This window comes from Neofelis nebulosa, chromosome 7 (assembly GCF_028018385.1).
Source record: "Neofelis nebulosa isolate mNeoNeb1 chromosome 7, mNeoNeb1.pri, whole genome shotgun sequence".
NCBI classification, from domain to species: Eukaryota; Metazoa; Chordata; class Mammalia; order Carnivora; family Felidae; genus Neofelis; species Neofelis nebulosa.
The window spans coordinates 2,264,937-2,287,564 of NC_080788.1; the positions used below are offsets into that span (position 1 = coordinate 2,264,937).

The 22,628-nt window shown below is 57.5% G+C and overlaps 2 protein-coding genes across 8 annotated transcripts in view; both read left to right on the forward strand.

Moving 5' to 3' along the window:
- Positions 1 to 14,391, forward strand: part of LOC131515856 (collagen alpha-1(I) chain-like) — a 41,256-nt gene extending 26,865 nt beyond the window's left edge. The window contains exons 7-14 of the mRNA XM_058736268.1: positions 2,419 to 2,527; positions 3,954 to 4,077; positions 4,217 to 4,293; positions 4,457 to 4,697; positions 12,437 to 12,607; positions 12,766 to 12,912; positions 14,059 to 14,187; positions 14,300 to 14,391. Of these exons, the coding sequence (XP_058592251.1) occupies positions 2,419 to 2,527; positions 3,954 to 4,077; positions 4,217 to 4,293; positions 4,457 to 4,697; positions 12,437 to 12,607; positions 12,766 to 12,912; positions 14,059 to 14,187; positions 14,300 to 14,391 (1,090 nt within the window). The remainder of the gene's footprint in view (positions 1 to 2,418; positions 2,528 to 3,953; positions 4,078 to 4,216; positions 4,294 to 4,456; positions 4,698 to 12,436; positions 12,608 to 12,765; positions 12,913 to 14,058; positions 14,188 to 14,299) is intronic.
- The window catches only part of CEMIP (cell migration inducing hyaluronidase 1), a 132,458-nt gene that overhangs the window by 24,658 nt on the left and 85,172 nt on the right, over positions 1 to 22,628 (forward strand). The window lies entirely within an intron of this gene.

Here is a 22,628-nt window from a genome sequence, read left to right on the forward strand (position 1 = left end):
AGGCAAGTGCCGTGGCTGTCCGTGTGTGTGTGTGTGACCTTCCAGCCGGTGTGACTGAGGGACCGCAGGAACCCAGAGCACAGTTCTACAGGGAGCGATCGATGGGACTGGTTTCATTCCCTCCCGGACGTGGTCAAGTATAGACGTGCCAGAGGCGACCTTCCGAATGGACCGTGTCTCCTCTCCTGTCACGCTTTCTGTGAATCCGATTTATTTATTTTTAACAACTTTTTTTTAGTTTATTTTTTGAGAGAAAGAGGAAGGAAAGAAAAGAAAGAAAAGAAAGAAAGAAGAAAGGAAGAAAGAAAGAAAAGAAAAAGAAAGAAGAAAGAAAGGAAGAAAGAAAAAGGAAGGAAGAAAGAAATGAAGAAAGAAAAAAGAAAGGAAGAAAGAAAGGAAAAGAAAGAAGAAAGAAAGGAAGAAAGAAAAGAGAGAAAAGGAAGAAAGAAGGAAAGAAAAAAATGAAGAAAAAAGAAAGGAAGAAAGAAAGGAAAAGAAAGAAAGAAAGGAAGAAAGAAAAGAAGAAAGAAAAGAAAGGAAGGAAGAAAGAAAGAAAGGAAAAGAAAGAAAGAAGAAAGGAAGAAAGAAAAGAAAAAAAAGAAAGGAAGAAAGAAAGGAAAAGAAAGAAAGAAGAAAGGAAGAAAGAAAAGGGAGAAAGAAAGAAAGAAAGAAAGAAAGAAAGAAAGAAAGAAAGAAAGAAAAAGAAAGGAAGAAAGAAACAAGAAAGAAAAGGAAGAAAGAAAGAAAGAAAGAAAAGAAAAAGAAAGAAAGAAAGAACGAGTGAGCAGGGGAGGGGCAGAGAGAAAGGGAGAGAGAGAATCCCAAGCCGGCTCTGCACCATCAGCACAGAGCCCAATGTGGAGCTCGAACCCAAACCGTGAGATCATGACCTGAGCTGAATCAGGAGTTGGACGCTGAACCCACCGAGCCACCCAGGTGCCCCTCCGTGAACCCGATTTAAACACGGTCCACAAACGCCTTGGTTTCTCTGGCATAATCTGACCAGCTGCTTTGAGCACCAGAGAACTTCTGTCATGGCCCCTGGCAGTTCACAGTCAGCGAGAACGTTGTTCGTGTCTGTGGCTGACTTCGGTGAGCCCTGGGAGTGGCTGTTCAGCAGGGTGATGATTTCCTGGGTGGCCAGTGTCCGAGGGACCACTTGAACGCTTTTCTCTTCGTGTCCTTCTGAGGCTAATTTTGATCAGAGGCTTCGGGTCATCCCTGTAGACCCCCGTTACCCTCCGGTTAGTACTACGGGCTGGTATAAAAGAGTGTGGATTTCGGAGACAGACTTAGATTCAGATCCTCCATCGGGTGCGTGGCCTCGTGTGAGTTCCCTGCCCTTGCTGAGGCTCGCGTTTGGCCCCTGTATAACGGACCCCATCGGGCCTGCTTGTGCGACTGTTCTGCGGGTTGCCGGAGTCAAGGCATATCAAGTGCAAAGCGCAGAGCATCGTAGAACTCAGGAAACGGGAATCGCTTTCTTCCTCGCCACTGTTCCGGCCTCTCCCAGGGACGTTTGATGTTTCAAGGTGTACCGAGAGAAACCTCATGCTTTTCTACGGGCGGGCTTGACTCCCTGATCAGACTAGCCAAATTTACGGTTAGAGATGATCATAAAAAGAGTCTGGTCAAGTCTTTCATGCGCAGAACAGATGGCGAGGTCTCGTTTATCAGGCTAAGAAACCCCATGGGACGAATCGCACTGTTACCAAACGCCTAGCTTAGGCCTGGCAGTGATCACCCTTCACGATGCACGATTGGTTGTAATTTTACTAAGGCGTTTGCCTCTTGGCGATAAAGGGAGAAGGTGAAGACTAAAAATAATTGTGTAACCATGCCCCCCTTGACCTTGAGCGAGCTAATGAGCCCCTCTGTGACCAGAAGCAGGTCACTGTTCCAGAGAGGTTAATAGAACGGTCACCATCATTTGTGATAGGAGCAGCGGGGCTGTTTTAAGAGGTAAGAACCAGAAAGGTGAAGTCACTTGCCCAAGGTCACACAGCAGGGTGGGACGGTTCAGATTTGGACGCAGGCAGATCATTTCAGAGCCGGCGTCTCCATCATGCTGCCCGGAATAACTTTGATGCTGTGAAAGTATGAATTAAGTTTATATCCGTTACAAGTGTCTTTCTGAAAGGCTAAGTTGAGAGTTTTTTCTCCCCTACAGAAAACCCAGTGGCCTGTGACCTTCTAAAGGATGGGGGGGGGGGGGCATGTTTCGCTTGCTGGGGTGTCTCCAGCACCTGGCTGCGTACTTTGCAGCACCGAAGGTATACCGATCTAAGCCGAGAGGCCACCTCCCATCCATAGCAGCCCAAAGGTCACACTCTGGCTTGTGGCCAGCGCTTCCTGGCTTCCCGCGGTTGTGTCTGTGCTCCAGCCTGGTCCTCCCCCATCGCTCCCGCCTTCCTCCAGACCAAGCTCCTTGTCACCACCTGATGGAGTCCTTCTCTTCTTCCGCACCCCCCAAGGCCTCGAGGCCGAGCATTGCCCGCCCCCCGAGGGCCTTCAGGGGGCCTGGAGGGTCTGCTCTGGGCCCGGGGTGGGGGCGGGCACAGCAAAGGTGCAGGACTGGAGACGGGAGCCGCCCAGGGCTTCCTCTATTATTCTCTCCTCCCGCTGCAGATTTCAGTCCCCCGGCCGCCTTTCAGTGTCCCCGCGAACCCCCAGTGTCCCCTTACCTGTTCTCCAGCAGCTACCTTTTGTGTCCTGTTGTCTCATCGCCTCGTCTTTGGGCTTTTGTTCCGTGAGCCCGGGTGTCCTTGGAGTTTGCTGAGATGGCAAATTAGATATCTTGTCAAGTTCACTTGTTTCTGGCCTCTGGTGGGATAGTTGTCTTCTGCGTCGGCAGAATGTTTCATAGGGCCCCTTTTTACCTTATTTTTCTTCTCTTTTCCTTCTTTTGTTTTCATTTTTCTCTTCCTTTCCTTTCCTTTTTTCTTCCCTCCCTCCTTCCTTCTTTTTCCCTCTTTCTCATTAATTTTTAAATTGAACTATAGGGGCGCCTGGGTGGCTCAGTCGGTTAAGCGACTGACTTTGGCTCAGGTCACGATCTCGCGGTCCGTGAGTTCGAGCCCCGCGTCGGGCTCTGTGCTGACAGCTCAGAGCCTGGAGCCTGTTTCAGATTCTGTGTCTCCCTCTCTCTGACCCTCCCCCGTTCATGCTCTGTCTCTCTCTGTCTCAAAAATAAATAAACGTTAAAAAAAAAATTAAAAAAAAGTAAATTGAACTATAGTTGACATATAATATCCTATTTATTTCAGGTGCACATTATGGTGATTTGATAGTTTCACATTAGGAAACGATCCCCACGCCAAGCCCTTTTTATTTTTCAGTCAGTCATTTATTGATTGATTGAGAGAGAGAGAACGTGAGCAGGGGGAGGGACAGAGAGAAAGTGAAAGGGAGAGAATCCCAAGCAGGCTCCACGCTGCCAGTGCGGACAGAACCTGATGCGGGCCTCAAACCCAGGAACCCCGAGATCATGACCCGAGCTGAAATCAAGAGTCGGATGCTCAACCCACTGAGCTACCCAAGCGCCCCTATTTTCAGCCCTTTTTCAGCGACAGGAGGCGTACCTGGGCCGGAGCAAAGCAGCGAGTGGCACCCCGTGGCCCCCGCTGAGCGTGCGTGTGCTTGTGGCCTGGGCCGCAGGGGCCGGGGGACGGCCCAGGCCCCAGCAGGGAGCCTTCTTCCCGTGGGATCCCACCCAGCGGGCCTGACTCCCGAGCCGCCTGTGGCTTGGCCCGGCCTCCTCAGCAGGTGCCACCCCCCGGTCTCCATCCCCTTCCTTTCTGGTGCTGGAACCGCACGTCCGTCTTCGATTTGCCGTGCGGCATCCCTGCATCTGTCCTTGGGGGCGCCCTGCCCCCCTCGCCTGCCACCTGAGCGCATCGGTGCGGTTCTCCGGGAACCGCTTCACCGTCCTCTCCCGGGGTCCTCTCGCCCAGCTCCTCATGCACCGTGTTGAGCAGAAGCTCCCTGGCGCGTCCAGCATGTGCCGGGTCCCCTCCCCTCGTGTCCCGTACCTGTTTGCAGGGGAAATGTGGGTGAGGAGAGGGGTGCTACCAGGGGGTGAGGGATGCCACGGAGCCCGTGGCACCAACCCGACGCCTCCTTCCCCACGCGTGCACACTCGTGGGCCTCACCTGAGGGCCGTGGACCTCGCACGGCAGCGACATCTGGCTGCGTGTGCTGTCTCCCCTCCCCCCAGGACGGGCAGGGGCGGTGCAGGTGGACAGCCCCCAGTCCGGTCCCCGAGCGCCGGCCGGTCACACCGATGAGAGTACGGTAGGAATTCGCTTGTCTGGGGAGGCTGTCCCCTCCCCCGCCACGTCAGGGAAAGCCCGCCATCTGTAGTCTGTGTGTGGTTCCGTGGAAGACACACCGGACGAACATGGGAAGGACCAGGTTCTTCTCTGCGACTGTGGGAACCCCCTTGTTCTGTCCGCAGTTCTCTTTCCTCCTTGACCCAGTGGACATTGTGTGGCTGCCTGGCCCAGCCACCAGGGCCGTGGGGAAGACCAGACGGGCTGAGGGATGGGACGGGGCGAGTCTGTCGGTCCCGGACTCCTCGGCCGGCTCTGCAGCCCTGAACTGGGACTCGGGGCGAAGGCAAAACCGTGAAGCCGACCAGGACCGCGGTTTGCTCAACTTGGCCTTGGAGAAGTCACCGACGTGCCAGACCGTGCGATGTAGGCGACGTGTCACAGACGTTACTTCTGGTTGTTGCTCTGGCCCAGGCTGTGTGTGTCACGTGGGGAGTCAGTTAGCGACTGTACCTCAGACTCGCTGATCGTGAAAATGAGGCCAAGAATCCCTCCAGGTAGCGTGGCCATGGGGATCCCACAACGGAACACACGGAAAACCACGGCACCGTGCCTGGAACCAAGTGGGTGCTCAGTGGGCCTTTTTCTCTCCCTTCCTTCCTCCGCCTTTGCTTCCCAGTTATAAAAATGAAGGGCCAGAATAAACATCCTCTAATTAAAAAGACCGGGCCTGTGCCTTTAAAAAAAAAAAAAAAGAGAGATAGAGACCATGTTTTATTAGTGGGATACTCCTTGGAAGCCTTAAGAAATACGATTTTCTTCCAAGCAGGAGGGAAAAGCTCCAGAACGCTAGGAGTTAAAGGGAAAATGATAAACATGTCAGAATTACTTCTTTATTTCTATTTTTAATCTTTGCCATACAGCTCGGTGGACGGTGAGGTGCTTTTTCCAGCAGAGAAACTTTCCTTGGCCGAGGCAAGGCAAGAATAAATACTTTTCCTGGGATGAGTCCATTACTGGTGCCCTCTTTCCAATATTCTTCCACATTGAAATTTATGCTTAACACTCCCAAGCGGGGAAAGAGAGACCACGACTTTCTAAAGCAAACCCTTTGCAGTGCTGTTTTGCAGTGAAAGCTGGTGCTGTTCTGTTTTAAAAGGTGTGGAAGGTCTCAGGACAAAGTGTGCGCGGTGGCCTGGAAGGTTCACCTGGTGCAGGGAGCAGGAGGGAGGGTGAGAGGCCCCGCGTGCTCCGTCCACCGCAGCGGGGCCCTGGGCCCCAGGCCTCCCTTCTCCGTGCTCCCGTCGGTGGAGGAGAGGCAGGTTGGACCGGCTCCCACCGGCCCCTCTCCAGGGAGGGGAAGCTCCAAAGCACAGAATCGGGGCTTTGGGGGAGGCAGAAACTCTGTTCCGATGTTGCCTCTGGCCCCTTCCTGCCTCCTTCTCTGGGAATGCCTTCAGGCTGACACGTATGCCTACCTTCACGGTCTCACCCTCCCCCCTCCTCCCCACCTGGTATTGGCTTCACTCAGGCCAGCCCTCCCGCTGCCCCGCAAACAAGCCAGGCCCCCCAGCCCAGCTCAAGTCTGCTCCTCCTCCAGGAAGCCTTCCCCCATCACTCTGGTGTCAGAATTCCTTTGCTAGAGTCCCTCACCACCTCCACCCAAACTGAGTCTGTCTCCCCCTCCGGTGTTCCAACCTGGGCCGGTCGGCTGGATTTAAACTCTGCTCACTTTGTGTGAGGAGGGGTGGGACGGGAGCTCGGGAGAGAGAGACAGGCATGACATGGGGGCGGGAGAATATGGCGTCCACACAGCCCCAGGCACAGCGCTGGGCACAGACCAGCTGACCAACGAACCCTGAGCTGCACACCCTGCCTCTAGGAGAAGAGGTACGAACAGAGCTGAGGAGATGGCTCCTTTCCCCCATGACTTCGTGACTTCACCGGAGAGGTGTTATTTACATGCCTGAAGACAGTAGGGGATATCTATTATTATATTTCGATGTTTGTAATATATACCCTGTTTGCAGAAAAAAAATGTTGTTGGCTGACAGTAAAAGGTTTACAATAAGGCTATTATCGTAGAAATACTAACCGAAAGCCGTTAGTAGAAAGAAGGAGCTAAAATTATGGCACATTAGCTGATATAATTATTATGATTATATATAGCTGGGAGCTGGGGGTGTGGAAGGCCAGGGGCAGGCTTTCCCGAAACCTTAGTGTATCTGTCATTGCAGAGAAAAGAAGTGGGGAGGTCGTATTTTAAATAACTGGATATTGCTTCCGAGAGAACAGGATCTCCACAAATAATGGCGAGCAAAGGCAGAGAGCATCGTGGGGACATTTAAGGCTGGGGTGTGGCCGGATCTGAGGATTCGGGTGACCGTTGCATAGATGAGCAAGGCCCTTCACGTAGGAGGCCGTGGTGGTAAACTCTGGCTTTATTTTTAAATGGTTGTGTTCGGTCATCTTGGAAATAATTTTGGTGTTTCTGGGTCAATTTCCAAGTACTGTTTCATTTTTCAGCGAGATCTCTGACTTGCTAACATGCCCCACCTCTTGTGAAAATGGTCTGATCGGGGAACATAAATTTCAGCAAGGAGGCACTGCCCACCGTGGCCGCTCAGGGCCCCACACCGGTGGGAGCTCCGTCTCAGTGGGTACTTCTGCGACCACCGGGGTGGGGGGAGGGGCACGTGGCCAGCCATACGCTGGCTCTTAAAACTTCACATGTGTGGGGCGCCTGGGTGGCTCAGTCGGTTGAGCGTCCGACTTCGGCTCGGGTCATGATCTCGCGGTTCATGGGTTCGAGCTCCGCGTCGGGCTCTGTGCTGACAGCTCGGAGCCTGGAGCCCGCTTCCGGATTCCGTGTCTCCCTCTCTCTCTGCCCCTCGCCTGCTCGCACTCTGTCTCTGTCTCTCTCAAAAACAAATAACATTAAAAAAAAAAACCTTGGGGCGCCTGGGTGGCGCAGTCGGTTAAGCGTCCGACTTCAGCCAGGTCACGATCTCGCGGTCCGTGAGTTCGAGCCCCGCGTCAGGCTCTGGGCTGACGGCGCGGAGCCTGGAGCCTGTTTCCGATTCTGTGTCTCCCTCTCTCTCTGCCCCTCCCCCGTTCATGCTCTGTCTCTCTCTGTCCCAAAAATAAATAAAAAACGTTGAAAAAAAAATTTTTAAAAAAACAAAAAACCTTGATGTGTGTGACATATGTCACTTCTGCCCAAGTCAAGTCACATGATCATGCGACTTCAGAGGGGGTAGGGAGGTGCCGACTTACCAGGGGCCCACAGGAGGGGCGAACCTGAGTATTTGTGGGTGGCTTCAATTTTGGCAAGGTGCCACGTACTCGAAAGCACTTGCTATTTGCCCCCAGACAAATGGGAAGGTTTCCCCTCATCCAGCAGCTTGTCCGTATCCTAACGTGACACACCGGGGACCCAAACTGACGCCCGCGTGCGGCTTGCTAGTTATTGCCGACGGAATCAAGAAGTGTCAGCTGGTTCCCGCTGGTTCCCGGTGACTGTGGGTGGCTTCGGGAACTGTGGGAAGGGTTGGGTCTGGGGCTCATGGAGGAGGAGAGCTGTGCTTGATTAGTCATGTCTGGCTCGGGAGCAGCAAGTGGGGTATGGAAGTGGTCGCCAGGCCTTTGCCACCCTTGACCAGCTGTGTCCCCCAGGGGGCTTGGCAGGAGCCGCCGCAGGGGTCGGCCCGTAGACACCCGCGGGAGGACGGCTCCCGACTCCCCTCCGTCCAGGGTGCGTTGCGGAGCCGGCCCAGGCTTCTACAGGCTCCCGCTATGTCTGCGAAGTCCCAGAGCCCAGCGCCTGTCTCCAGCGGCTCAAGCCAGCGTGGCCTCTTGGTCCTTCTTCAGCTGTACCGGGAGCACATTTTTCTAGAGCCCCAGAGAGAGAGCCGTTTTCTGAGTCTCCGCAGGCCATCCAGAGAGGCTATTAAGCAGCTTGCCCTGCCAGTTCTTTCCAAAAATACCCAGTCCTGTTTTTGAAAATGGAGGATTATATAATTCTCAAACTGGCCTCACCCATTTCCCCTCTTGCATAGATGCCCTGGCCGTCCCCGTGCGGTTAGGAGCAGCGGTGGAGAGACGCAAGGTTTGACGTTGGCCGCCTCACACGCCGGGGAGCGGATTCCGTCTGCGGGAGGCTTGGGCCGCGTTTGGACCGATGGTCACTCTCGGGGGTGATCCCGGATGCCTTGCTGGGCCCAGCTCGCTTGTTGCTTTGTTCAGGAGGCCGGTGGCTGTGCTGCAAAAATCGGTTTTCCTCGGGTTTCTCTGCCACCCGTTTGTGTGTTGGTCACGACAGGCTGTGCCCTGGAGCGAGGGCGAGGGCGCGGGCACGAGGGCCCCCGGGGCACGTCCTGTACTCCCCTCCTCACCCTCTGTAGCACTCAGGACGAGAAGGTGGGGGCGTTGATCACTTAAATGGCAGGCAAGGACTTTTCCGTCTATTTTACCACTTTGAGGGGAGAGAAGGATGTTCTCTTACACGGGGGAGGGGAGGGGAGCGGGGCCGCGTTTATTGAGCGCTTACTATGTATCAGGCCCGCACGCCACACTGTGCATTATTTCATGGGTCCTCGCAGCAAACCTCAAGATGTGGGTTTTGATAACCCGATTTTGTGGTTGGGGAAACGGAGGCTCCATCAAGTGGAAAGACTTGCTTACTCGGCCCCATTAGGTCAGGGTCGGGACTCAGAGGCACGTGTGCAAGCTCTAGGCCTCTGCGGGGGGCCCGAGGATGGGAGTGGGGGTGCCCGGACTGCCCAGCATGACGGGGCGGTGTTCGCCCTTCCCCCTGTGCAAAGTCACAGCTCCCGCTCTGGACCTTCCGGGATCCTGAGGAGCTGTGTGAAACCATGCCACCTTTTGTTCTGTGTGTGTGTGTGCGTGTGTGTGTGTCTCTTCTCCCTGATTGATTTTCCTTTGTTTAATCTGGAATTCTCTCGGGCACTGGTATTCCGTGGTAGCCTTGCTACCCAGGCAGGTCAGAGGAACGTGGGCAGCCTGTTCTGTATAAATACCGTGAGTCACATGTATCCCCAGCTGCCAAGAACATCCAGGCAGGACCCAAGTCTTCCTTCCTTTGGCCGGCATACGTTTCCCGAGGACTGGGGACAGTGCGTCCTCTGTCCTCACAGCTTCTCCTGCTCTTCTGGGGTCTTGGGGACCTGGTTGTCGACACATCCAGTCCTTTCTTCTCAGCCTCCCGAACCACGGGGCTGATCACCAGATGCGGGGAGGGTGGTGGCTCTCAGCAAGGGGGTTGCAAGCTGTGTGGCCCTGAACATCTCCCTGAACTTTCTGAGCCTCCGTCTCCTCATCTGTGAAATGGGGTGATGAGAGTTGCTAAAGGTGCAGGGTATAGAAGCCGGTGGGTCTGGATTTGACCCCGGGGCGTGAAGACCGGGTAACTTGGGGCAAATCTTTCCCGCTGGTTTGCAAACCCAGTGTTCTCCCCCATAAAATGGAGATTATAATAGCACCTAAGGCTGCTATTATATGACTGGGTTGCTGTGCACACTCAACGAACTAAGACACGGCCACGCTTAGGGCAACTGTAGGCACCGAATAAGCCCATCTGACAATGGGGTTCAGGATGCAGTAGGGTGCTTCAAAAGTAGCTGACTTTGGGCTTCGTGGCAACAATGGAAAACCTTCCGGAAGGCAGCAGTTAGAAAGGGACTGCTCAAACCAGCGTTCCATTCGGCCAACGTGTACTGACCGTCTCCCGCGCCCCAGGCTCCGTGCTCTTTGCTCAGACTTTAGGGGTGGACTTCGCCCCTCCCTGGCCCCTTGGAATGCGCCACCCCACGGGGAGACCGCCACCGACCGCGTGGTGGAGGGCGGAGCGGAGGCGGCTTGGAGTCTCGCGGGGCGTGGAGCGTGGGAGAACGTATTCTCCCCGGCTTGTTGTGTTCAGAAAGTTTAATTTCTACGTTGTTCGCGACGGTTTCGTCTAGTGGTGCTGGGAGCGACCGGGCAGGTGAGCAGAGGCCGGGCTGTAAAGGGTCACCCTCAGGAGTTCCGGCCCAGAGGCGACTGAGAGCCATGGAGAGAGCGTGAGCAGGAGGCAGACGTGGGTACATTTGGATTTGGGCAAGATGGCTCTGGCAGCCACGCGGGTTGGGTGGGAGAAGGCAGATCAGGGCAGGGAGACCAGCTCGGAGGCTTTTTCCCTCAACCAGAAGAAAAGAACGGTGACCCAGTGATGGGGACAGATTCTAGAGGTCTATAAGAGGTGGTGGACAGGGCTACTGGGAGAGGACAGGGCTGCTGCTCAATCAGGGTGTGAGATGGGGAAGTGAGCAGGGGTGAGGGTGAGGGCTTTGGTAGGGGAGAGGACCACTTACTTCCTCCCGGGTCTCCTTCCTTGCCAGGGCACTCCCTCTCAGGGGCTACTTTCGACGTGCCCAGCGTCACGGAACAGACCTGGGGCGAGGGAGGGGGAGCGAACTCAAGGTTCCGCTCTGGGCACATCCCAGAAGGGGGTCTCTGAAGTCCCCACGTGGGCCTTTCTGCCTCACCTTGGGGCTGGAAGGCAGGCAAGGCAGGGGCTCTGGGAAGCTCTCGGGTTTCCGAGAGCCACCGTGCGGGAAGACGGCCATTGGCCATCGGGCACAAGAAGGGTGATGTGGACGGTTTCCTTTTCCTCCTGGTTGGGCAGCTGGAGGCTCTGGTCCGCCGGCTGGATTGTGTTTCATCCCCAAGTTGAGAATAAATGAAGGCGTGCCGACTCGTGCAAACCTTACCTGTGTCTGACAGCTGGTGGATCTGGTCGAGCCTAAAGAAGCATCCTGTTGCTCTGACAGATGCCCCCAGACAAGGCCGAGAAGCCGACCCTCCTTGTGCACAGCTGCCCTCGCTGGTGTCGTGTTCCCCCCCAGCCTCGGGGCTGAGCCCGGGGCCTGGCTCCCCACAGGCGCTCAAAGCACGGTCCTGGCCGAGTGCGCAGTCGTCCTTGGGGCCGCCACGTCTGAGACCTTGCAGGAAGTTGAGGGAGGTTGATGTTTGCAATGACCTCACGGTGTTTTGACGGCCCGCTCTAGCGTGTGGTCACAGCCCCGTCCCTTTCCAAGCCAAACCCAGCCTGTGCCAGGCATCAGGTCTCCGAAACCGGGGCCAAGGTCCCCTGGGTGTGGCATCACAAGGCTCCCTGTCGGTGCCCGTCGACTGGTTCTCACGGGGACTCTGTTTGCGCGAGCCCTTGTCCCCACCTTGATCGTCCACAGGAAGGACGCAAGAGATTGTGGCCAAGCCCGGAGCCGAGAGCTCCGACCTGACATTAGCAGGGTCGGCGCTGTGCTTAAAGCAGCCACTTGCCCCGTAATGACGGCCGGTGCGGGGGCTCAGTCCTTGCAGAAGCAGGCGGTGCCACTTGGCTAATGGTCTGGGTTTATTTCCTCCCGTCTTGTTGTTTGTGGCATAAAATGAGGACATTTCCAGTTGGAGAGGATCCCTCCCCCTGACAGGATGCCGTGTGGTTTCTGCGCCTTCGTCGGCTTCCATCAGCTTCCACCCAGGGCACCTTGCTGGCGGGGCGGCCTCCACACAGATGGTCGGGCATCAGAGCCAAGTTCGGAAAACTGTCGCACCCGGGGGGCGGGGTGGGGGGGGGGGACCATGGCACCGGGAGTCAGGGGGCCAGCATCCGTGTTGGCTGTGCTACTGAGTAACGGTGTGATCCCAAGAAAATCGCTTGCTCTCTGGGCTCCTCGCACGGAGGCCTCCTGCGGTGGCCCCTTCGGGACTTCTCGGGCCAAGAGGCCTCTCCCTGCCACGGGCCCTGGAGATTCCGTGCCCTCTGCTCTCCGTGACCTCACACACCCACGCCACCGCTGGGGGTCCCCTGGACGCAGACGTGGGGAGGCTCCACTCTGCCAGCTGAGCTCTTACCGGCTGAGCCCCGTCCAGCAAATCTTAGCTTCATCATTTCTGAGAGAGACCGGGGGGGGGGGGGGGGGGGGAGGGGTCAGAATGTTCCGTGAGCAGTCTATTTGGGCTGAGGTCCAGATGAGGGGGCCTCCCAGGGGCGAGACGGGGGCAATGAACGGACCCTTCTTCGGCGTCCGCCGTGTGCACGCCCGGCCGGCCAAGTGTGGGGATTCCCACACGTGCCCCCCGCCACCAGACGTGTCCTGATCTCACAGGTGGGACCTGCGCCGCTGGTGAGGGCCAGGGCTGGGACGCGGCCCCCGGTGTGCAGGCCCCGGGACTTCGAGGCGGCCCGCCACCAGGGAGGGGCCCGGCTGACGTGATGGGGACATGGCGGGCCCGAAGCTCCCTGGGGCCGGAGGCCTTTCTCGAGGCCTGGGACGGCGGTTAGGTCTTGTTCATCACTAGGGGGAGCAGGGCGGCGACGGCACACGCGGGGTCCCTGGGAGAGGACGCGGTGTGTGCTTAGCGATACCTGCCAGGCGCTGGAGACGGGGAGCCAGGGGTATTTGCCTCGCCTTTGGCTCACCCGCCCTGTTCCCAGCTCTGGCTCACCCCCCACCGCCCCCCCGCCGGAACCTTCTTCCTCTGCTGTCGGTTCCCCCACTCCTGGCCTCTGCAGGCACCCGGCCTTCTCTTGTCCGCGCCTCAGGCTCTCACCTTCTAGGCTCGCGGTTGGAACTGCCACCGGGTGAGTCGCCCCTGTCAGAGTCTCAGCTGGCATTCCTGAAGTCCTCAGGTCTCCTCCTGGGACCCGAGCGGACATCCCCCGGCATCCTCTTTTGCAGACAGACCCGCAGCCTCCCTCCCCGCGGGCGCTGGAGCTTTTGCGTCCCCAGCCCCCGCTCCACGACCTGGCACCGCGGGGAACTTCTGGCCTCTGTTTCCGTGGGGGGGGGGGCTGTCTGCACCAGCCTCCCCCCCGCCACCCTGTTCCTCGTCTAGACTGGCAGGCCCCCCCATCCTGCCTTGTCCTCCTGGCTTGTGGTTCACCGAGACCTTGACAGACCCTTTCTACGTGGGACGGACTCACTGCCTTTGACCTTCCCTTCTTCTGGGGGAAGGCGGGACCTCACGTGCCCCCTTCCTGTGTGGGAAGCAGACCATTAGGGCATAGATTCGGTCAGCCCGCTTTCTCCGGCTCGAAAGGTGAAAAGTGACCTCCCTGGGCCAGTAGAAGAAGGCCGGTCCTACCTGTAGGCCCAGGTTTCATCACTTCGAGTTGGGATGAATGACGTTCTAGAGCATTCTCCAACTAGCTGTTACCAGAGAGCCTGAGTAAAGTGGATCCTTTGAGCTCCATTTGGGTTTGTGTGTTTTCCCCACCAGCCAGAGGAGGAGGCAGGAGGGGGAAGCAGCACCCCCACAGCACCCACGTAGCTCCTCTTACGGGCCGTGGTCGCAAACCCGCGGCACAGGTTTCGGCGGCCTCGGGGTCCCCACGTAGCGATGAAGCCCGTTCCTGAGTGCCTCCCGCGTGCCAGGTGGGCGCCGTGTCCCTGTGCCGTGCGTGTGTACGAGTGTGGACCCGTGCGCACGCGTGTGTGCATCCGTGCGCACGCGTGCGGTCTCTTTGGCTAACGCTCACAACAAACCTGTGGCGGCATCGAGGGAACCGAGGCTCGGGGGGGGGGGGCGGGGGTGACCGGTGTGAGTGACGACACACGCCGGGAACTACCGGGCTGAATGCGTGAAAAGCCTCACCCCGAGGCCCCAAGCCTCCCCCCCACCCTTCGCGGAGCACGCATTATTTTCTCCTCTTATTCTTGGACACGTTCATAAGAATTTCCAGGACAGGGCTGGGCCGGGACGGCCTCTGTCTGACCCGCTATTTCAGCCCCAAGTGCTGAGAGCCAGCCAAGCCTCAGCACAAATGGCCGGGGTTCGGACAAGCCAGCGGGGCCGGTGCGCCTTCTCGTCAGCCTCTGCGAAGAGAACGGGAACGAGAGAATCCGAGTCTCCATCGGTCAGCTCACCTGGAGCCAAGCCACCGGCCTCCTGGGCCCTCCGGGTCGGAGGCCGTGTGGCAGGACAGACGGGAGACCCCTGGGCTTTCAGGACGCTTCCCTTTTCCCCAGTTAGGGGCCTGCGGGCGGCCCCCCACCCACGAAGCCGCTCTCCCGCCGTCCTGACCACGGCAGGCTGCCTGACGTACGTGTGGGCCCCTTAGGGTCCCGGCAGCTGGAACCTTCCGCGACGAAAGGAAAGACCGCCGCCCGGCCTTCCTCCCGCGTGCACGACGCGCACAGACCCGCCTTCCAGGCTCCCTCCTGCAACTGTGTGAGCCACTGTGTGGGAGCCTCAGCGTCCTTCCTTGTCCCCAGGGCACCTGCCCACCGCCGTCATTCACCTGTGGTGGCCCCGGCGCCTTCTGGGAGTCAGGCTGCCGCGGGCACAGCAGGGGAATTTTAAAGAACGTCTGTTCCTGCCTGCAAGACCGTGGATTTTACAGGATAGTACGTTTTCTCCAGATGCTGCACGTTGGCATCATCCACGGAACGCATTTGCTGGCCAGTTACCGGTGGGGCACTCGGCCTCTCTCTGGGGCTGCGTCATCCTGAGTGGGCCTGGATGCTGCCTTTTTTAGCAGAGGGACCCTTGAGTGTGACCTGGGACTACCGCCAATGTCCCCTCACACTTGATGGTGAAAGTGATACCATCACCGGGCCGCCCCAGTGGTGATGCTGTCCCCTGACCTGAGGCAGTGATGAGCTCAATTCTCTGTAGCTGGGATGAGAGAGAGAGAGAGAGAGAGAGAGAGAGAGAGAGAGGGAGAGAGAGGGAGAGAGGCGGAGACACAGAGAATGTGGCCATCACCACGGGCGTGAGGTGGAAGAAAAAAAACCCGGGCCTATAAACACGGACCACACTACAGCCAGACAAGTTTCAGCCCAAAGACCGTGATCCGAGAAGAACTTCAAAAAAACAGTCCCCAGGGGCGCCTGGGTGGCGCAGTCGGTTAAGCGTCCGACTTCAGCCAGGTCACGATCTCGCGGTCCGTGAGTTCGAGCCCCGCGTCGGGCTCTGGGCTGACGGCTCGGAGCCTGGAGCCTGTTTCCGATTCTGTGTCTCCCTCTCTCTCTGACCCTCCCCCATTCATGCTCTGTCTCTCTCTGTCCCAAAAACTAAATAAAAAACGTTGAAAAAAAAAATTTAAAAAAAAAAAAAAAAAAAAAAAAAAACAGTCCCCAGAAAAATGCCACGGAGATAGTCAAACGTAGTATGATAGGAGCTGAGACTTGGAGGAATTCTGGCAGGACACGGCGGAGGGGAGGCTGGTGGGAACTCTGCCTCCGTCCCCCCCCGGAACTGCTGAACCCTCTCAGCTGGCAAGTTAATTTGCTGTCCGTTTACCGTGTGGCATTTCCACAATAAATCTGAATCGTCCCCTTCCCTTCTTCCCCGTCTCCAGAAGGCTGCAACAGAGATCTGCAACTAGATGGAATATGTAGAGAGAGATATAAATCTGTCAGAATCGCAAATAGATAGGTCCCGATGGGATGCTGTTTGTCAGGTGCACAGGAAACAGGCATTTCCTGAGGATTTTTTTGAAAAAGAATTTCACGCGGTGCCGGGGTGGCTCAGTCGGTTAAATGTCCGACTTCGGCTCAGGTCGTGATCTCACGGTCCGTGGGTTCGAGCCCCGCGTCGGGCTCTGTGCTGACGGCTGGGAGCCTGGAACCTGCTTCGGATTCTGTGTCTCCCTCTCTCTCTCTGCCTCTCCCCCGCTCGCGCTCTGCCTCTGTCTCTCAAAAATAAATAAACATTAAAAAAAAAAAAAAAAAAAAGAATTTCATGCAAAGGAAAGCACGTTGGTTTGCCCCAAGACTTCTTCAGAACACCAAGTACCAGAATCCGGAAGGAAGAGGTCTGGTCCAACTATCGAATTGTCCAGACTAAGCAAGGCTGTAAACGATTTGAATAATTTGATCACTGAGCTTGATGCGAACGGCGTGTGTCGGACCCTGGACCTTGCTTGCCCTTTAATGGACTCCTGTGACCAGCCACCTGTAACGTGACTGTCCTCTCGTGGGGGTGAACGTTTCTCCGGAAATGGGAACATAGTCTCCGTCGCCTATTTATGGATTTTGCGCGTGGGGTGTTCTGGAGCAAAGCCTAGTAGAATGAGACCCGCTCAGAAAAGCAGAAGGAGCTTTGGGATGACTCTTCACCTCCTGTGCCACAGGTCCCGTAATTACAGAGGGGTCTCTGGAGGGGTCTCCCCCGGCGTGGCCTTTGGGGGAGCTGCACGGCACAGCAGAAGGGCGGGGTGTGTGCGTGCACACGCGTGTGCGATCGCACGCGTCCTCCCCGTGGGTACCCCGGCTCCGGAGGTTCTGGCTGCTTCTGCACAGCAGACCCTTTGCGTCACAGCCCTGCGTGGGCCCGGGGTCCTGGTCTGGGCTGGCGGCCGCTCACTCTTATGGCCGCCTGTGGCTCGCGTTGGTCACCACTCCTGTTTGTCATTCATCCAACGCTCGGTGACTCAGTTTCCTTCACACCCGTCTGTCGGCAACAGATCGCAGCCCGGCTTTCTGCAGCCGTTACTGCGATCGCTGGCCAGCGCCAGCCCATGACGCACGGTTGTGCCTGTACCTGGGGCTTTTCAGGCTTTTTGTCAGACTGAGCCCAGGAGGGAGTAAGAGGACGTCCTGATGAGGACGTCCCAGAGGTGTCCCTCTGGCTCTGAAGCTGTGATTTCTCTGACTCCCCGCTCTGCCGGTGGCTAAGGCCAGTCCTGGGGGCCCTGGAACCTGCTGGGGCCAGTCACTGTGCCCTCCCTCCCACCCAGGGTGGTGTGGGCAGGGACGGGGTGCTGCAGAGTGGCCTTAGGGATGGATATCTTTATTTTATTTTATGTTTAGTCCTCTCTACACCCAACGCGGGGCTCGAACTCACGACCCGGAGATCGAGAGCCTCACGCTCTACTGAGGGAACCCGCCAGGCGCCCCGGGGACGAGTGCCTTCCGTTTCTCGCAGGAGAGTCCCTGCATTTGATTTCTTCCCTCCCGTGAGCCCTTTGGAAGCTGCGTTGACTGGCAACAAAATCGCCTTTACGTTTGGGCCGTCACGTAACTGGGACCCTCTGGGCTGGGCGATGTCACGGGACAGTGAGCTGTGTGGAGGTGGGTGACGTGGCTCCCGCCCTGGTTCCGCTGCTTGCCGGCGGTGTGGCTGGGCGTGTCTGTAGTCCTCCCTGAGGCTCAGTTTCCCCTTCTGTAGAATGGGGCACTAGCCACGAGGTGGACCCAGACCTGGCCCCTCCCGGCGTTCGTGTCTAGGCGGAAGTCCATCCAGAAGCAGTTACAACACGGGGGTCGCGGAGATGACGCAGGGTGAGGTTTGAGGATCCCTGGTCTAGGGGACGGCGGTCCCCCAGCTCCCAGCCCAGGCGAATGGGAGATGTGGGGAGCAGGTGGCCTGGGGAGGGCTCTGTGTGTTTGGCCCGGGAGGAGAAGGAAGGAGCCTTGTGTGAGGGTTGCAGCTTCAAGCAAGGTCGTGAAGGACACGATGGAGCTCAAGGAGGGCGTGCGGAGAGGTTCAGAAGGAGCACGGGGGCAGCGGGGGACAGAACAGGGGCAGCGGGGGGCAGGAGGGGACAGAACGGGGGCAGCAGGGGGCAGGAGGGGACGGAATGGGGGCAGCAGGGGACAGAACGGGGGGGGGGAAGCGGGGGGCAGGAAGGAACAGAACGGGGGCAGCGGGGGGCAGGAGGGGACAGAACGGGGGCAGCAGGGGACAGGAGGGGACAGAACGGGGGGCGGCGGGGGGCAGGAGGGGACAGAACAGGGGGCAGCGGGGGGCAGGAGGGGACAGAAAGCCTGCGAGGCCGCCCTTTGGGAAATGTCCCCAGGTGGCCCCGAATGAAGTGTGGCGGGCCCGGCGGGCCGTGCCATTTCCCAACGCTCCAGCCCCCGGTGTCCTGCGAGGCACAGGAGCCTGGGTTCGGGCTTAGCTGGGGGGGTGGGGTGGGGGTGGCAGGCCCGTGGGGTGTGTGGACTCAGGATCTCGAGGGCGAGGCAGCGGTGGCCCGGACAGAGTGTGCCTCCTCCAGGGCCGAGCGGCAGGCAGTGGGGAGGCAGAGACGGGCCTCTCTGAGCCGGGGTCCCAGGTGGAGACCAGGGTGGAGGACACCCGCGATTCCGAAGCCCAGCGGGGGTATCTGGGCTCCCCGAGCCCCCTGGTTCTCTGTCTCTTTACAGAGACCCGCAGCTCTGGACGCAAGAGGGCTTCGCGGTAGGAACGCATGACGGTGGGGGTCGGGTGGCCCCGGGCCGACCCCGGGTTGCGGCCTGTCGTCCCTCCTCTCGGAGGGGCTCAGGTGCAGCTGTGGCCACGGGGCTCTTTGAAGCGTGGGGGGGCCACATTCCTTCCCCCGCCTCTCCCGGCTCCTCGGAAAGGTGGATTTGGAAGTTGGGGTGACGGCGAGGGCCAGACGGGGATAGAAAGAACCTGTCGCCAACACTTCCCATCCGTGGCCGTCCACACGGCTCCTGTTTTAAGCGTCACCTGCTCTGGCCCGAAGGCCAGGAATGTGTTTGCCGAGGCGGGTGCACATGCCTGGCATATACCGTGTGCCGTGAGCTCGGCCAGGGGGCCTGCTTCTGTTTTGCAAAACCGGGTTCAGAAACCTTGCCCTTCCCATTTTTAGCAACGATTTCCACGGGCGTGAAGTTATATTATTACAGTCGTGGTCATGAGTAATTCACTCTTTGATCTACGCTGCCCGTAAGTTACCGTGTCAGACCCTACGGGTTTCTGAAGCGTCGGTTTAAAATAAACCGTGTGGTGTGTGTGTGTGTGTGTGTGTGTGTGTGTGTGTGTGTGTGTGTCTTCTTACGGTCATGAAGTGTTATTTTTCAAAATAGGGATCTGTTTCCATTTTCGAAGATTATATGTCTTGGACCAAAAAATGTTTTGAATCTTTATTGGAGAGAGAGAGAGAGAGAGAGAGAGAGAGAGAGAGGGATTGTCCGAAGGGGAGGGGCTGAGAGAGGAAGAGAGAGAGAGAGAGAGATTGTGAGCAGAGGAGGGGCTGAGAGAGAGAGACAGGTGTAGCAAGCTTTGCTGACCAGGCATTCAGTGAGGTTAGCAATTCAGCTCCACCCCTGCCCCGGCCCTCCCTTCCCCGACTAAGTCTCTTCCTGTGCTCTTGTGAAGCTACCCTAAGTCACCCCGAGTTGCCATGCCTTCCCTCCTGCTGTCCCTCTGCCTGGAACGTCCCTGCCACAGGTAACTCCCTAGTAAAATTCTATCCATAAGTAGGGCCCAGACCAAGCAATTCCTTGAGCACCTGCAGCTTTTGGGGGATGCATCACATTTTCCTCTGGGTCCCTCCGTGTTCTTGTCACGCCATCCATCCTTTTTTTTCTGGTAATGTTCCAGCCGGCCCCCTCCAGTAGAGCATGGGGTGGGTCCATGTTGGCCAACATTCACCCATTCATTCATTCATTCATTCATTCACCAGTCACATCCTGAGGTCCTCCTAGATGCCAGCCCCGTGCTGGGCTCCCGGACTACAGACACGCTGCCCTCCAAGGGCTCATAAAGACACAAAGACGACCCTAGTCCCTGGGGCACGCCTGGTGATACGGTGGGCACAGAAGAGCCACAGTGACCGCTGGACCGGGGTGGGCAGTGTCGGGGAAGTCTTCGTGGAGCACCCGTGCAGAGTCTCGAAGAACAGGCAGGAATTTCTAGGCAGAGAAGGGGGTCGCTGCCTCCACCGGAGCCTCGCCCACACACAGACGGGGTGGGAGCTCGATCGCTACTCGCTCAGTCGTGACATCACAATGTCCCGCGCCCGAGTGATAGTCAATGCCCTTCGCGGCCACCTCACCCTCCAGGGGCAGCCAGTCCGTGCTTCTCTGGCCCTTAGATGCGTCCGGTTTGTCTCGAGCATGTGGGATCCACCAGCCTGTCTTCGGGTGGTCTGAATCTGCAAGGTGTCTACACGGCCTGGGAACAGATGATATTATTTTATTGTTTATGGATTGGAGACGTCCATGAAGCGCATGGCTCACCGGTGTCTCCAGGATTGTGGACACCCTGGATCTCTTTAGGGTCTCCCGTCCTTCCTCAGGGACCTTGAGGCGTGTGCTACACCCGTCATGATCTTTCTCGTGTCACCGTCTCTTCTTCTCTGCCTCCCTGTTGGCCACGGCTTGTCTAGACAGATCAGAGCCTTGCCCCATCTAGAACTATGGAGCTGTTTTAAGATAAATAAATAAATAAATAATAATAATAATAATAAATTTAGGCAAAAATGGAAATATCTACATTTTTTTTAAGTGTCCTTTTAAAATGTTAACTTCCTTTGTTGCTTGGGAAACGTCAAAACAGGTCACGTGTAACTTGGTTTGCTCGTAAAAAGAGGCTCAGGCTTGATATATTTAGAGGGGAGGGGGGAAGTGATTTTTTGTATTAAGCGTTTCTCTATTTTTCTTTTTCAACCAAAAAGAGCTTGGAAAATGTCTCCGCTCTCTCCGCTGCCGGTGTATTTTCCTGGCCCCACAGCGCCCGACAGCTTCTGTCTCCCAAACCGAAGGGTTAAATACGCTGAGCTTTGCTCGGCTTCAACTTCTGCTTCTCTGAGAGAGAAAGGGCCTATTTTGGGGGCTGGTGTCGGTGGTGGGGAGCCCAGGCTGTGCTCCGTGTTCCAGGTGGGGAGCAGGGAAAGGCCTTTCTCCAGGGGAAATTGAGGCAGCGACTTCAAAAACAGTTGCCTCTGACAACCGCTCGCCATCTCGCAGATTCTGTCCCTTTTTCGTCCACGTCTCGCCATCTCACAGATTCTGTCCCTTTTTCATCCATGTCTCGCCATCTCGCAGATTCTGTCCCTTTTTCGTCCACGTCCACCAAGAGCATGAGCGAATGTGGCAGAATTTTCTGGCAGCTTTATGAAGGGAGATTTGATGGCACACTCCATAAAAAAATAGCGCAAAAACCGTCCTCAAACGTGTCCGTGTGCCATACTTCCCATGTCCTCAGTGTCCAGCCCTGCCAGACCCTCTCTCTTTCCTTCCCCCTCCCCCAGATATTCTCCCAGCCACACTCCTTCCCGTCTCCCCGTCAAACCCAAAGGCCTCCCCGCCGTGTTAGGCAGAGAAATCCGGTCTGGTGTCGGCTTCCATGCCCAGATTTTCATTTTCCAGCCAATAGGGTTTTCAGCAAAGGGCTGTTGCCATGACCATGGCAGTAGAAAGTTCCAAGTAGTATTTTTATAACAAGCCAGACTAATGGGATGCCGTGGCCCGGGGAAGAATATGGATTCACCAGATTCCGAACGCGACAAGCAGACGGACGGATGTACAGATGGAACGCACGGAGAGGGGCGGGAGGGGTGTAGACGGCGAGTTGTACGGTGCAGAATCAGGTAAACAGGGGGTCCCCCGGGCGGCTGCGGAAGAGGCGTTGAGAATGGCAAGACCCACAGCACAGCAGCAATTCGGCCCGCGGCCTGGGACGGAACACCTCGCGGACACCAGCCTCGAGGTGCCCCTGGGAGGCGGCTGGAGCCAAGGACGCTAAGCGTTGCCGGGGGTCACGCAGCCAGAACCCGGATCGCAGGCCAGCGCTCCCGTCACGGTGGGGGCCGCTGCACCCGCCACTGGCTTCCCGCGACTCTCGCGCCAGATACTTTCCGGTCACGTTTTTCTCCTTCCCCATCTGCCTTCCACCGGGAGGAAATGCCTAGATATTTCAGAGCATCTAAACCAAGCATTCTTGCATTTATTTTGGGACCTCATTTCAGCGTCCGTTTCGTTTCACTCAAGATGCCGGCGTGCGGGAGCGAAGTCGCCCCAGCTGAGCTCGCGGTCCAGACGCAGGGCTGTCGGCGGGACCCCACTGCCCCGGGGTCCACCTGGCACCCAGAACACTTGCCCCGTGCAGACCGCGGTCTCTCCGCGCCCTTCCCTGGGCTCTCCAGCCGGATCCGGGCGTGGCTGCCACCCTGCCCCCCTCCCGCTGGCCCAGCGAGTCGAGTCTCTGTGCGGAGGCAGCCCCAGCTTTCTGCTCGGCTGGCCCCGCCCCAGACGGTCTGCCGTAGGCAGCGGCTGGGTGATGTGGGTCCTGGGCCTGGTGCCTTTGCCTCCCGGGTCCTCACTGTTACCCTGCCGGGGTCACGCCGTGAGCACTATCCTACGGCTCAGGAAACAGAGCCGCAAAAGGAGGGAAGCGACGGGGCCCGGGTTCACACAGCCGGGAAGGGTGGGGTCCATCCGAGTCGTGAATCTCTCTCCTCCTTCCAGGGGCCCCCCCAGGCCATCGGGGAAGAGGAGATCGTAAACACCCAATTCTGGTAGAAGGTGGACGGTGGAGAGGGGCATCCCAAGCTCAGAGGCCGGCTCCCAGAGGGCCTCAGTGACGGACGTTCCCGAGGGGCCCGGAAGGGCGGCCGCGTGG